This window comes from Sander lucioperca, chromosome 1 (genome assembly GCF_008315115.2).
Source record: "Sander lucioperca isolate FBNREF2018 chromosome 1, SLUC_FBN_1.2, whole genome shotgun sequence".
In the NCBI taxonomy this organism is placed as follows: Eukaryota; Metazoa; Chordata; class Actinopteri; order Perciformes; family Percidae; genus Sander; species Sander lucioperca.
In genome coordinates, this window is record NC_050173.1 from 14,705,234 (window position 1) to 14,717,361 (window position 12,128).

The window sequence follows — 12,128 nt, forward strand, 5'->3', positions numbered from 1 at the left end:
TACAAGGTAATGGAGCCTTTTATACATTGTCGTGTTTCTTTAGAAATAAACAATGGACAAATACCGTGTTTAAACACTTCAGATGTAAAGTTATTTGCTGTCAAAGTGACACCAAAATGAATGGCAGTCAATGGGATGCTAACGGGAGGTGATGGCTCGTTAGCCTAGAATCTCCCCATTGGAGGTACACTTTCGAGATGTACGCTTACCCCCTTGTGAAAAACAATGCTATGAGACCGGGTGAGAGTGAACCACAATAAAGTGGTGGGCTGTAAGATGAAAACGATGAGCTGAAAGCTGCCATGAAGCTCCATAGAACTGACAGGAATAATTGGGTTCATCACCGAGTGGCCGTTCACACACAACTTGACACAATTAGTCATACGATCCATTGTTAATATGAAAATATTGATAAGAGCAGCTTTAAAGTTTTATTTTCAACTTTTGTACACTAAATCACCTGGAGATTTAGTCACAGTTATTGTTTGCTTATGTCAGTTCTGTCTCCTCCTCCTAGTGGAGAAAAAAAAGGCTGTTATCTTAATATATCTCTTCAAAATTGTTGCTTACGAAATGAAAACTATGCACTATTGTATTTTGGTGATTCAATGTGACACCCGAAGGCTTCTGAAGAGCTGACCATTGAGCTGAGGGGGAAGCTTTGGGCTGCTCCACACCAGACCCCTATGGCCTGCATTCACTCAGGCTGACACCATCTGCATAACTGCATCTTTCATGAGCTCTGGTCAATGCCCAATCCATACTTATACTGTGTGTGTGTGTGTGTGTGTGTGTGTGTGTGTGTGTGTGTGTGTGTGTGTGTGTGTCTGTCTCTGTCTGTGTGCGCGCGCGCGTGTGTGTGTGTGTGTGTGTGTGTGTGTGTGTGTGTGTGCGCGCGCGCATGCGCGCGCGCCCGTCCGTGTGTGTGTGTGTGTGTCCGTGTGTCCATGCGCCTGCATGTTATTCTCTGTTCTGGCACTATATTTCTTTTTTTGTCTCACTCAACATTAAATAATGTAATTGCGTTCTTACTTGTTTGGGACACAATCTTTGTCATAGACTAATCTTCCAGGTCAGCGATTGAGTGGTCCCTTTTTTGTTGCGTTGCTACGAATTAGCACTCTGACCCGAATCTCTTCGTCACCTTCATGGTCCCTACTAGTGGCACCTTGTTTAAGCCCGGTCAATATTAGCAAAGAGGGATGTGGGTGACTGTAGTTGGTAGACGGCTACTGAGGTTCTTATCAGGTAAAGTGGTTTTTGATTAGTGTTGATGGCTGGGACTAAATAGCCTTCAGCTTTTCCACTGGCTGCACCCGTTATGTGTGTTTGTGTGGGTGGGTGTGTGTGTGTCTTTGTGTGCTGCTCTGCTCAAGGGTATGCCAGCAATTCATCACGTAGAAAAAAGCTCTAGCCGCTGTGCAGTGACGAACAGGTTTTATGTCTGCTCCCTAAACTATAACCTTTACACCGTCTGGCTGCCTTTAGCTATTTCCAGAATGCTGCTGTGTGTCTCCCTTGCAGCCACAGCAGAGGAGTTTCAGCATCACTAAGATGTGCAGACAGAAAGAATGAGGCTTTTCTTGTTGTGCATTCTCTAGCCATGAACCACACTTTCTCGTGGCCCAGAAAGCCAGGCGGCGGCGGCAGCAGCGGCACCCACTCTCGGAAACGCTCGGCATCTGGTGCAACAGACAGCCTTGCATGTTAATGCCGAGTTAATATTATTATTATGAACTGCGAGTGACTTCGCATGTTAGTGAGCGCTCTGTCAAATTAATGTCGGTTCCACTAATGCCGCCGTCTATTTCATGTCACAAGTACGCTCGCTTCAGACTCCCCCGCTTGCTCAGGCACACTGGGGCTGGATATGGAAACGCACAATGGAACGCACACATACACACACACACACACACGCACACTCACAGCACACGCACGACCTACCTCATGAAAAGATTCACACCCCTTCATCTCAACAGTAGATGCATATTTACACACACACACACACACACACACACACGCATACGCACACACACACACACACACACACACACACACACACACACACACACCCTTTCTCTGCACACACACCCTTTCTCTGCAGAAGCAAGAGACGAGGGGAGGCAAATGAATGTCCTGACTCATTTATCACATAGCCCCAAAAGTACAGATGAATCTAGTGATGAGAATCTGTCCTGAGAAATGTCAGGAAGATATTAACTCCAATACATCAAAGTGGAGCTGCAGTCTCTAAGCTGACTGCCAGCTGATGCTTCCAGCCTTTGGTTAAATGGGGGGGGGGCACAACATACCAGCAACGATGTAATTTTTGCCAACTCTGACCATTTGTCACACATAAAACAAGTAAATAAAGACACAAGTGGCTTCTGTCCGAAGAATAACATCCGATATGATGCAGAGCGAATTTCATTAGTGTGCAAACGCCATTCTTTAGATCTGTCTGATCTCAATGAAGTGTGAGAGTGAGGAGAAAGAAAGGAAGAGGGGGAAATTGCCTTTTCATGTAGATTTCACTAATCGCTTCCCTAACAAAATACGGCAGACTTGTACTAATAAGTAAGTTAAGGCTCAGTGGACAGATGGAGTGAAACGGTGCTGAGGCTAATGGAATTGAGAGCTTTCCATGCCTCCATGGGTGTCTTAATTGTCAAAGGGAGAGTCTCGTATGAGCATTTCGCCACTCGCCTGCTGGATTGTGGGAAGTCTAAATTGGAGTGCGACTCACTGGGCTTGTTTTTAAGCCAGAGCTTCTCTCGTGTGTGCGAGCTGGATCCAATCCCTTATCCAATGTCTGGAAACAAGTCCTGTGATTCACTCTTGTTTATTTAGGAACCAGCTTCAGCAAAAGTATACATTTCCCATGCAGCCAGTAGGAACTGCAGTAGACTCGTATCTAAAATCTATAACTTCTGCTGTTCTGTGCTTTTTCATCCTGCGCTCTCTCCTGGAATGTATAATGTGCTCATTTATTTTTTGCATGGATTTATTTACTCATAAATATTCATTCTAAATGTCATATATGTGATTCATTTGAAGAAAGAAAAAAAAAATTTGCTTTTTCAATCTCAGCCAGCCAGGATTTATTGGCTCTCGTTTGCTATTGTTATCACGATATACTTTTTTTTTTTGTTGTTGTTATAGTAATCTTATTTTAGCTTTGCTGCTCTTCACTTATTACAGAACTGAAAAAAAATCCCAACCGCTGTGGTTCATTTGAGGGGAAATTGCTCAGTACGGGACACATGAGAGAAAGAGAATGTGCTTTTAATCTAAAAAGGTCAATGTGCGGCAGCTATTTTTGAGATTCACTGCAGGCTTATAATTGGGGCCTTGTCTGAAGACGATGTAGAATTAAATGAAGACAAAGTTACCGAGCGTGTGGTTGGCCTTTGATGAGTATCAGGGAGTGAGGACCCTTCATTTGCAACCTTTAACCAGTCCAATAAGATCCGATTCGCATGCAATTCTAGAAGAAAAATAAGTAAGGGGGAGAAATGAAATGGTAATTAGTATTGATTACCTATGCGCCAATGACCCTGCGGTCACCTCTTGCATTCTTAAATCAACCCAAATTATTGGGTATACTAATTTCATGCTCGGAGAGAAGTAGCCAGCAACATGGCAATGTTTCCACAATTAAGCATGTGTCCATTGGGGTCCGAGGAAACGATAGCGATGGGAGGCATCTTTTTGTGCACAGGAGTGGGTGTGAGGCTGAATCCACCCCACTGGTTTAAGTTAAGGAGGATAATTATTCTAGGAGGGTCTGTGGGGAGTAAAGGTGATTCAGGTAGCTCTTTCTTCAAATTACATTTCACATCACTGCGCTGTCGCTAAGCGATGGCCTCAGCCTGGCCATATATGCATGTAATTACTCGCAGTTAAAACAGAAAAAAAGGGCCATTTAGGCAGGGAAAAGCAGCCTTATTATGTGCATTCACAATTAATACACCCATGGGAAATTGAAAATTTTCTTTAAAAATGATAAGATTAATTCCTAATTATGGCTACAGACACATGCAGATTCACACAAGGCCTCACACACGTAATCTGCTCTAGTAATAATAAGCCACCATGTAGTGAAAGTGTGAAGAGCAGAAGTGGACAGCGACTGATGGGGGGAATCTGTGTCATAATGCACCCGGTGAACCCGGCCACCAGCCATGTGCCAGTGCTCTGCCGCCACCTGCTGGCCTTTAGCCACAACATGAAGACACCAGCACCAGTGCACTCTGGGACTCTTTTTGAATCTTGTTAGAAATAATTGGTCAACTCTGTGTCACGGTAGAGGTATTGCCTAGATGTTTCTTAATCAAGAGACCACAAGATGCTTCTGTATTTTCACATTTCATTGCTGACATCTTTGGACTTATTGGAGAGAATACACACATTGGAAATGTTGTTTTTTTTCTTCAATATTCCAGTCCCTTACAGGATCAGATAGCCGGAAGCTGATTTCCTGTTAGAACAGCACAAGTAGAACAGACAAATTGAGCAATTTCTCTTTTTAATCTTCTGAAATGATATGATATTAATCGATTCATTTTTATTTGCTGCCTTTATGTGTTTCTCTACTGGGTTTATAGTGTTGCTGATTTGAATGCCCAACAGAGCACCATCAAGGAGCATTTTTTTATAAAAACCCACTAACATGGATGGATGTTAAGACAATGCTGCCCTTTTGAGTCTCTTTGTGGTCATTTTCTCTCTGTAGCTCTTTGATAAGTTAACAGTCACTTTAAACAGAGGCTCTGGTCCAGAGCTTTGGTGAAACCCAAAGAATTTGGGAATTTATTCAAATTCTAGCAAAGATCCAAATGTTTCAATAGATATCGCAGGCTGAATTTTTGTAAAATGTATATCAAATAGGGCCCAAGTTATCTAGAATATTGCCATTAGATGGAATGGTGCAGCCATAAAAACATGGAGTCTTGTGTTTCAATATTTCATGCAGTGAACATCATATAACTTGAAGAGCTGGAAAGAATGTGATAAAGAATAGATAGTTAAATGTTTTTAATAAATGTGGAGGGGTTAAGTAAATAAATCCAGAGACACTAATAGGGTACACTTCTCAAGAGGGATTTTTATTCTGTGGGAAACATTAGTCTCTTACTGTACACATATAACTCGTTGGTGCATTATGACAGACAGCTACTCAGTACAGCAGTGCCTACGGTTAATAAAATATCCATGTTTGCGAGCAAAATAAGAAACAATGTTAAAAAGATAAATATTAGTTTCAGTGTAAAGCACAGCACGCAGTTCTCTTGACTTGCAGCAGTAGAACTGTATTGCATCAGTCTCTAATAAATATGCTGAACTTCACACTGGTTCTAGGCAGATAACACACACTGTTTCTTACAGCAGATACAATGTCTATTCTGTCCTCGTGCAGCTCTGAGCTTCGGAGCCTGCTTAAGCAACTGGACACAGAGAAAGTGCAATTTTAAAACAGCGGGGACATTAAACATCCAGGGCAACAAGGACACACACAGCTGTGTGGATGTGTGCGAGAGCAAGAGGGTGTTTGGTATTAGGGGCGCTGCAGAGGCTAGGTTACAGTTCATGAGTTGAGCCAAAACAGTGGAGTGACACTGAAGGAAATGACACAGACAGGAAATGAACACAGCATGTGGCCAAACAGAGATGGCTGCTGATTACCGGAGCTCTTTTACTACACATGCGCCAACTCCTCACAGACATTCAGTCTTACATACAGACTGGATTTTGTTTTAGGTCTTCACATGGCTACTGAAGCGTCAGACTCTTTAGGCCGGTTGCGTACGACGTGCTCCAGCTGTCCGGAGTCGGACACGTCGAAGGTGGTCTTGTACTTGGCTAGGATCTTCATCAGAGGACGCAGCTTCAACCACCACTGCTCCTTAGGGATCCTGTGACTGCAGGCAGGCGAGCAAATATCATAATTATATAATAGGGAGCAGAGACCACATGGATATGTGATACAAGAGTGACTTTAAAGGCTAAAACTGGTGTTTGGGTTAATTGATGGATCAGCTCTAATATAAATATAACTATTTAGCATCAGTCATCTTAGTTGTGGTCCCACATTGTTGTTGGGGGGAGCCAACACTAACATGTACCACAACTAGGGGTGTAAATCACACGTTATATCCTGATACGATATTATATCCATTCTTAGGACAAAGATACAATATTTACTGATATCACAAAGTCTGCCATGATACAATTTTGATTCTATTCAGCGGCCTGCGACCAATACGAGGCGATACCATAAGCCCATTTAACACAATTTTATATATATTTACGAAAAGCAACTAAAATATGATTTGACAATTTCATTACTGAGCTCTTCCAGACATTGAAATTAAAACAAACTACTCTATTTAATAAAAAGAATAAATCTAAAGTGGGAATTTCAAAATACAGGCGCATCCTAAAGATGACGATATGTATTGATATTTTCACTTTATATTGATAATATTGGATGGTTACACCCCTAACCACAACTAGAACAGGGTTCCCACACCACCTTCAGTATCAAATTCAGTGACTTTCCAGGCCCAATTCCCTCAAAGTCAAGCATCAACCACAGCATTGTTTGAGATACGGATCAAGGTTAATTACTGCTACAATACTGAGAATTTTTGTATTTTGTGTAAAATTTATAAATTAGAACTTTTACTGACCCATGTGTATTTTCAAATACCTTCAAGCCCCCCCCCCCCAATGAAATTGCCAGAGAACATTGGTGGAGTTTGAGTAGTGTGATACGTACACAAAGTCGGTCTCGTCCTTGAGTTGTACAACGGGCTGGAAGACCAGAGCCCTGCGACGCATCCCCAGCAGGCAGCAGGAGTCCTCGGTGTTGGCAAACACTCGGCCTGCAGGGAAACACCGGAGCAGTCAGAGGAGGAAACACAGGAACGTACCTTTGCTGGTTGCAAACGGACAGACATTTGGCAGTGGGTGTGAGAGGTTCTATAGAGGGATGGAAGCAGTTCTGTGTGGATCTACAGGAGGGCTACAATGAGGTGCAACTGAAAGACAGGAAGCAACTGAGGCAACATCAAGCATCATAGACAGAAAATGTGGGGTAAAGCAGGAAAATGGTTCCATTATTGATACAGCTCATGCTCATAGTTTCCAGTCTTACAATTTCAGATGACTTGGGAACTGGAAATAGAGTAGCATGGTGGCTACTGCTAAATTTGTGAGACTAAGGGCCCTATCTTGCACCTGGCGCAGCGCAAAGCCCGATCCAAGTGTCTTTGCTAGTTTAAGACAGATGCATTTGTCAGTTTCCCGTCCAGCGCCCACGTTGTTTAAATAGCAAAAGCACCTGCGCCCATCTGTGCGCCTATGGGCGTGCTGGTCTTACAGGAAGGTGTGTTCAGGTGAATTCTTGGAGTATTGCTATCTTGAGGCAGCGGGAAGTGATCGCGCCATTGACCAACAAAAACCTGGTCTAAAGTCAATAACGCAGCATTTTATTATTTTAACAGCACATTAGTAAAATGTGCCTAGGCTCGTGCACAGCATGCGCACACTATGCTTGTTACACACACAGGGACGCGCAGCAGCACACAAACATACAAAGGATTAAAAATAAAAATATTACAATGTGAAATAGTATTATGATATGATCATCAGTTTCTTCTCCTGAATATCTCTCCTTCCTGTTTAGCAAATCCGCCATCATAATGGCAATGAGTCAAGATACAAACGTGCCTGGCTTTTAAAGAGAATGGGAGATGACACTCTAATTGGTTTATTGCATGTTAAGACCAAAACACACCTGTAATTAATGAAGACACTAAGTACAACCCTTTTGAACCAAGCGCCTGGCACACGGACCCTTTTCCCCGCCGTTTAACTAGCAAAAGTGGATTTGTACACGCCCTAAACGCACCTGCGCCAGGCTCTTCACGCACTTAGTCCGTTAAAATAGGACCCTAAGACAGTAGCAAGGCTAACCAGTCTTAGCTGTACCCCACAAGTGCCTAGACCGCCTGTGTGGATCCATAATATGGCAGAATAATCGCAAAGACGACAGGGAGGGACATGGAGCTAAATATAAAGATATAGATGGTCATGGAGCCAGCAAAAAAAAAAAAAAAGATTTACCTTCATCTTATGTCATCCATGTGTATGGGAAATAGACATAAAAAACAAAAGAGTTGTTTTAACTTTAATTGTAGCCTAAAGTTTATACACATGCAGTGTGCTTTTAAGACAAACTACAGTTCACACATCACTCACAGTTGTTAGCGTTATCCGTCCATAAGAACATTCAAGTCACTTTCTCATTAAATAGTTATGTGTATGGATGTAAATGATCAATAAGTGATTTCCTTTGAGAGGACAGAAATACATCAAAATGTCAGACAGTGACTTCATGACAGGTCACGCCTCTGTAGGGAGGAAGGATCCACTACCATGCGTCGTCTCACTAATATTGAAGTGGAGCATTAACCTTACCCTGTCTGAATGTCTCCAGCAGCTTTTTGCTAACCCACTGCATTGCCTTGGCAGAGATCTTGGTCCCAAAGTTACGGTCAAACGGAGACGGTGCTCCTCCCTTTCAAAAGAATCAAAATGTTTCATTTTATCGCATTCTTTAACCCCAAAAAAACAATATATGATATATGATATTTTGTCCATATGTGCTGTGTATTAAATTTGGCATTTTCCTTTAGTTGTGCTGTGGCCAGACTCTCATTTGTTTCAGACTTTTCTGTTGTCTTCTTACACTACAGCCTGCATTCTCAACCTGCTGTAAATTTTGTTGGTCTTTTAATGGTAAATATGTCACATCCACAGTCAAGAAACAGGAAATGATGATAGAAAGATGTATATTCCAGGGTTTCCACGGGGTCTTAAAAAGTCTAAAATTTAAGAATCAAAATGTTAAGCCTTAAAAAGTCTTAAATCTGCTGAAGTATCATGTTGAAGGTCTTAAATAATTTTAAACAGGTCTTAATTTTCCTACGTCAATGTAACACTACCTCTAATGCTCATTGAAATGTTCCTGCAGCACTTTACAATGTTTTTTTTTTATATTCTGTGTTGTTGTAGTTCTTTCTTTCGCTAGTCCAAATATAATTCGCTGTATTACAACTACAAATGAGACCAACATGCAACTGCTATTGCAGCCAATCTAGACATATACATCTATATGCCGATGAGGAAATCGGGGAATTGTTTCAGACGAAGTTTCCGGACTCTGACATCATTTTTTTTTTTTTATGTCTTTGTCTTAAAAAGGTCTTAAAAAGTCTTACATTTGACTTGTTGAAACCTGTAGAAACCCTGTATTCATCAAATATATAAGACCAGATTCAAACCCAGAGCCACCAGGACACCCACCAAACGTCTTTCTTTATTATATGGTTATTATTTGTGCTATGTTTTCTGGAACCAAATGTACTTTCATTTTTCCTGAAACCCATTACTTGCTGCAGGCACAACCCCTTGAGGATCATCAAAGTTTAGTTTGATCCAGTTTTATCTGCACTACTCTCAAGACACACAAAGCCAAAATACAACAAAGCCCATCCATGTAAAATGAAGATCTGCATATTTATGATACAAATATAGACAAATGTTATTAAATCTTTCTTTAGTCTGAATGAATTGTTACCCCTGATAAAGCTACAGAAAGGAAATACTCCCATTTAGTCAGTATGAAATTGTTTGGTCTTTATTATTATTATTATTATTATTATTATTATATTATAGGGTATGGTCTCTAGACCTATTCTATCTGTAAAGTGTTTTGAGATAACTCCTGTTATGATTTGACACTATAAATAAAATTGAATTAAATTGAAATGAAATGGGAACCAGTGTGGCTGTGCCTACCTGCTGCATGTGTCCGAGCACATTCTTCCTGGAGTCAAACACTCCCCTTCCTTCTTCAGAGTACAGCTGGTAGATAAAGTCGGTGGTGTAGTTTTCATTACAGTTCTCATTCCTACACACACACACACACACACACACTTTTATTTATTTTACAGTTATTAGTCAGATGTCTAAGTCTACATGTAGCCATTGTTCTTTCCTCACTGAGATCATGTCATAGTGACAACAAGATGAAAACAAAATATCAGCTGTTTTAAGTGTTGACATCAACATTGCTTCTGTTTACTATACAAGCAGCTTAAAATCAAGTGCTGAGGACAGGAAATACTGGATCATAGGAACTTCAAAAATGCAGCAGCAGTGCACCAGTTATGTGTCTGAATTTGTACTTGCACAACATCACATAATCACTAAGTGGCTCAGCCTTAAAATTAGCTGTGATTGTCTGGACTGCTGGAATCATCATGTTACCTGAGGACCAGTCCTCTTTGAATGCTGGTCTTCATTTTCTCAGTCAAATGTTCAACATTGGCCTGTAGGAATAAATAGGAAATGTGAGTGACCAGTAGATGGCATTGCACTGTTGAGGGCATCCCAAAATTAGTCTGAATTGCCTCTTGTAGATGAAGTGAGTGTGAGTGGGCATTCACACAGCCTGCGTCAGCCGTCAGACGGTGCAGCAAAAACGCAGGTCTTTCCATTCATTTTGAATGGGGGTAGTGCTTCAGGCTGCGGTGGGGTTTGCCACAGGGGACACACACAAAACAACGCAGCGGGCCTGCGGCGTAAAGTTGAGACCAACTCAACTTTTGAAGGAACGCAACCCCGACATCACGCTGCAGTGGACAATCATGTAACCGCAATCAGACTTGTCAACCAGTTTTGAGGCGGTGTGAGACTTCTGTACAGTAAACATCACTACTTTTATCGCTGCCACAAGAAAGTCTGAACTGCCCAGGAGTTTGTGTAACAGCTGACTGTTTGCCAAACAACAAAGCACAGTCGATTTGTCTCGCTTGGCTCTTTGTCTTTTCTTTCTCTCTTACTCTGTGAAATGAAGCTGCCTTCAAGTGCAGTTGGAAACGTCGAGATCTATAAACAATTTGACGGAAAACGGTAACTGTGAAATATTAAGTCTACTTGTGCTACATTGGGGGGTCAAAGAACACAACAGGATGTCACACAAATGGGCAGTTTCAGTGACCACACCGCCGCACAACCCTGCGGCAAATCGCCAGATCACTATTTTGGTCTGAATGGGGCCTAAGGGAGTGAATGCCTTGATGGAGAGTTGAGAAATCAAAGAGGAGACACAAACAGCAGAGCCAGTCAATGTTGAGGTGCATGTGTGCGTGTTACTAAGACATTATGTGTTACCTGCAAGTCTCTGATGTCGAATGGCTCCTCGTAGATATAGGCAGCATCGGCTCCAGCAGCCAGGCCGCCTACACTGGCCAGGTAGCCGCAGTAGCCTCCCATGGTCTCGATGATGAACACGCGTCTCTTGGTCCCACTGGCCGACTGCTTGATGCGGTCACAAGTCTGACACATGCATATAAGCTCACAATGTCAGTACACATGAGGTGATTATTACAAGCTTAGCATTATGAATTATATATGAAACTATGTTAATATGTGAGATATCTCCAGATAAATGTCTTGTTTAATAACATATCAAAGTGCCAAAAAATCAAACCAGCAAGGTTGGAAGTGTGACGATTAGTCATGTTCTGATAAATACATTACACATAGAAATACAACAGCAAGACACTAGTTTCAAGGCCAGCATGCTTATTTCTCAATCTGCACAAGAGTCAACTTGCTACGTTTTAACAATTCAGGCAGATTCAGGCTAAAATGCTGCTTTCGCCAGTTAGACTGGAGTCCTGCATAAGGATGAGAGAGCACATCAAATGGTAAACTTCACATATTTAAAATTAAAATGTTTGGTTAGAACTTTTGGTTAGAATTTTATTTATAGATACAGTATAAATTATCTTTTCTATTTGATCTGATATTAAAACATTATTTTAATAGTCCAATGCTGATAATCAGTTTGACATCAGGTGACTGTGATGTCAGTAATAATTCCAGTTTCAGATGCTACAACAATGTTAAAGGCGCATTCCACATCAATAAAGTTGGGGGGGACTCACAAGAGACGGATCGAGGCAGCCGAGGCCGAGATATTAGAATAGAATGGGTCAACACTGGATCAACATTTCCCATAATGCAACTTGATAGCATCTTTCATTAGACCC

The 12,128-nt window shown here is 41.6% G+C and overlaps 1 protein-coding gene across 8 annotated transcripts in view; it reads right to left on the reverse strand.

Moving 5' to 3' along the window:
- Positions 1-5,082: 5,082 nt before the first annotated feature.
- Positions 5,083-12,128, reverse strand: part of pfkpa (phosphofructokinase, platelet a) — a 28,449-nt gene continuing 21,403 nt past the window's right edge. For 4 of the 8 annotated variants that reach the window (XM_031304730.2, XM_031304732.2, XM_031304731.2 and 1 more), the window contains exons 17-23: positions 11,245-11,409; positions 10,339-10,400; positions 9,868-9,979; positions 8,485-8,584; positions 8,131-8,136; positions 6,782-6,887; positions 5,083-5,921 (exon numbers count right to left, since the gene is read on the reverse strand). In XM_031304730.2, the coding sequence (XP_031160590.1) occupies positions 5,765-5,921; positions 6,782-6,887; positions 8,131-8,136; positions 8,485-8,584; positions 9,868-9,979; positions 10,339-10,400; positions 11,245-11,409 (708 nt within the window). In that variant the 3' untranslated portion in view covers positions 5,083-5,764. The remainder of the gene's footprint in view (positions 5,922-6,781; positions 6,888-8,130; positions 8,137-8,484; positions 8,585-9,867; positions 9,980-10,338; positions 10,401-11,244; positions 11,410-12,128) is intronic. The other 4 variants (XM_031304733.2, XM_031304735.2, XM_031304734.2 and 1 more) reach the window with 1 other exon arrangement.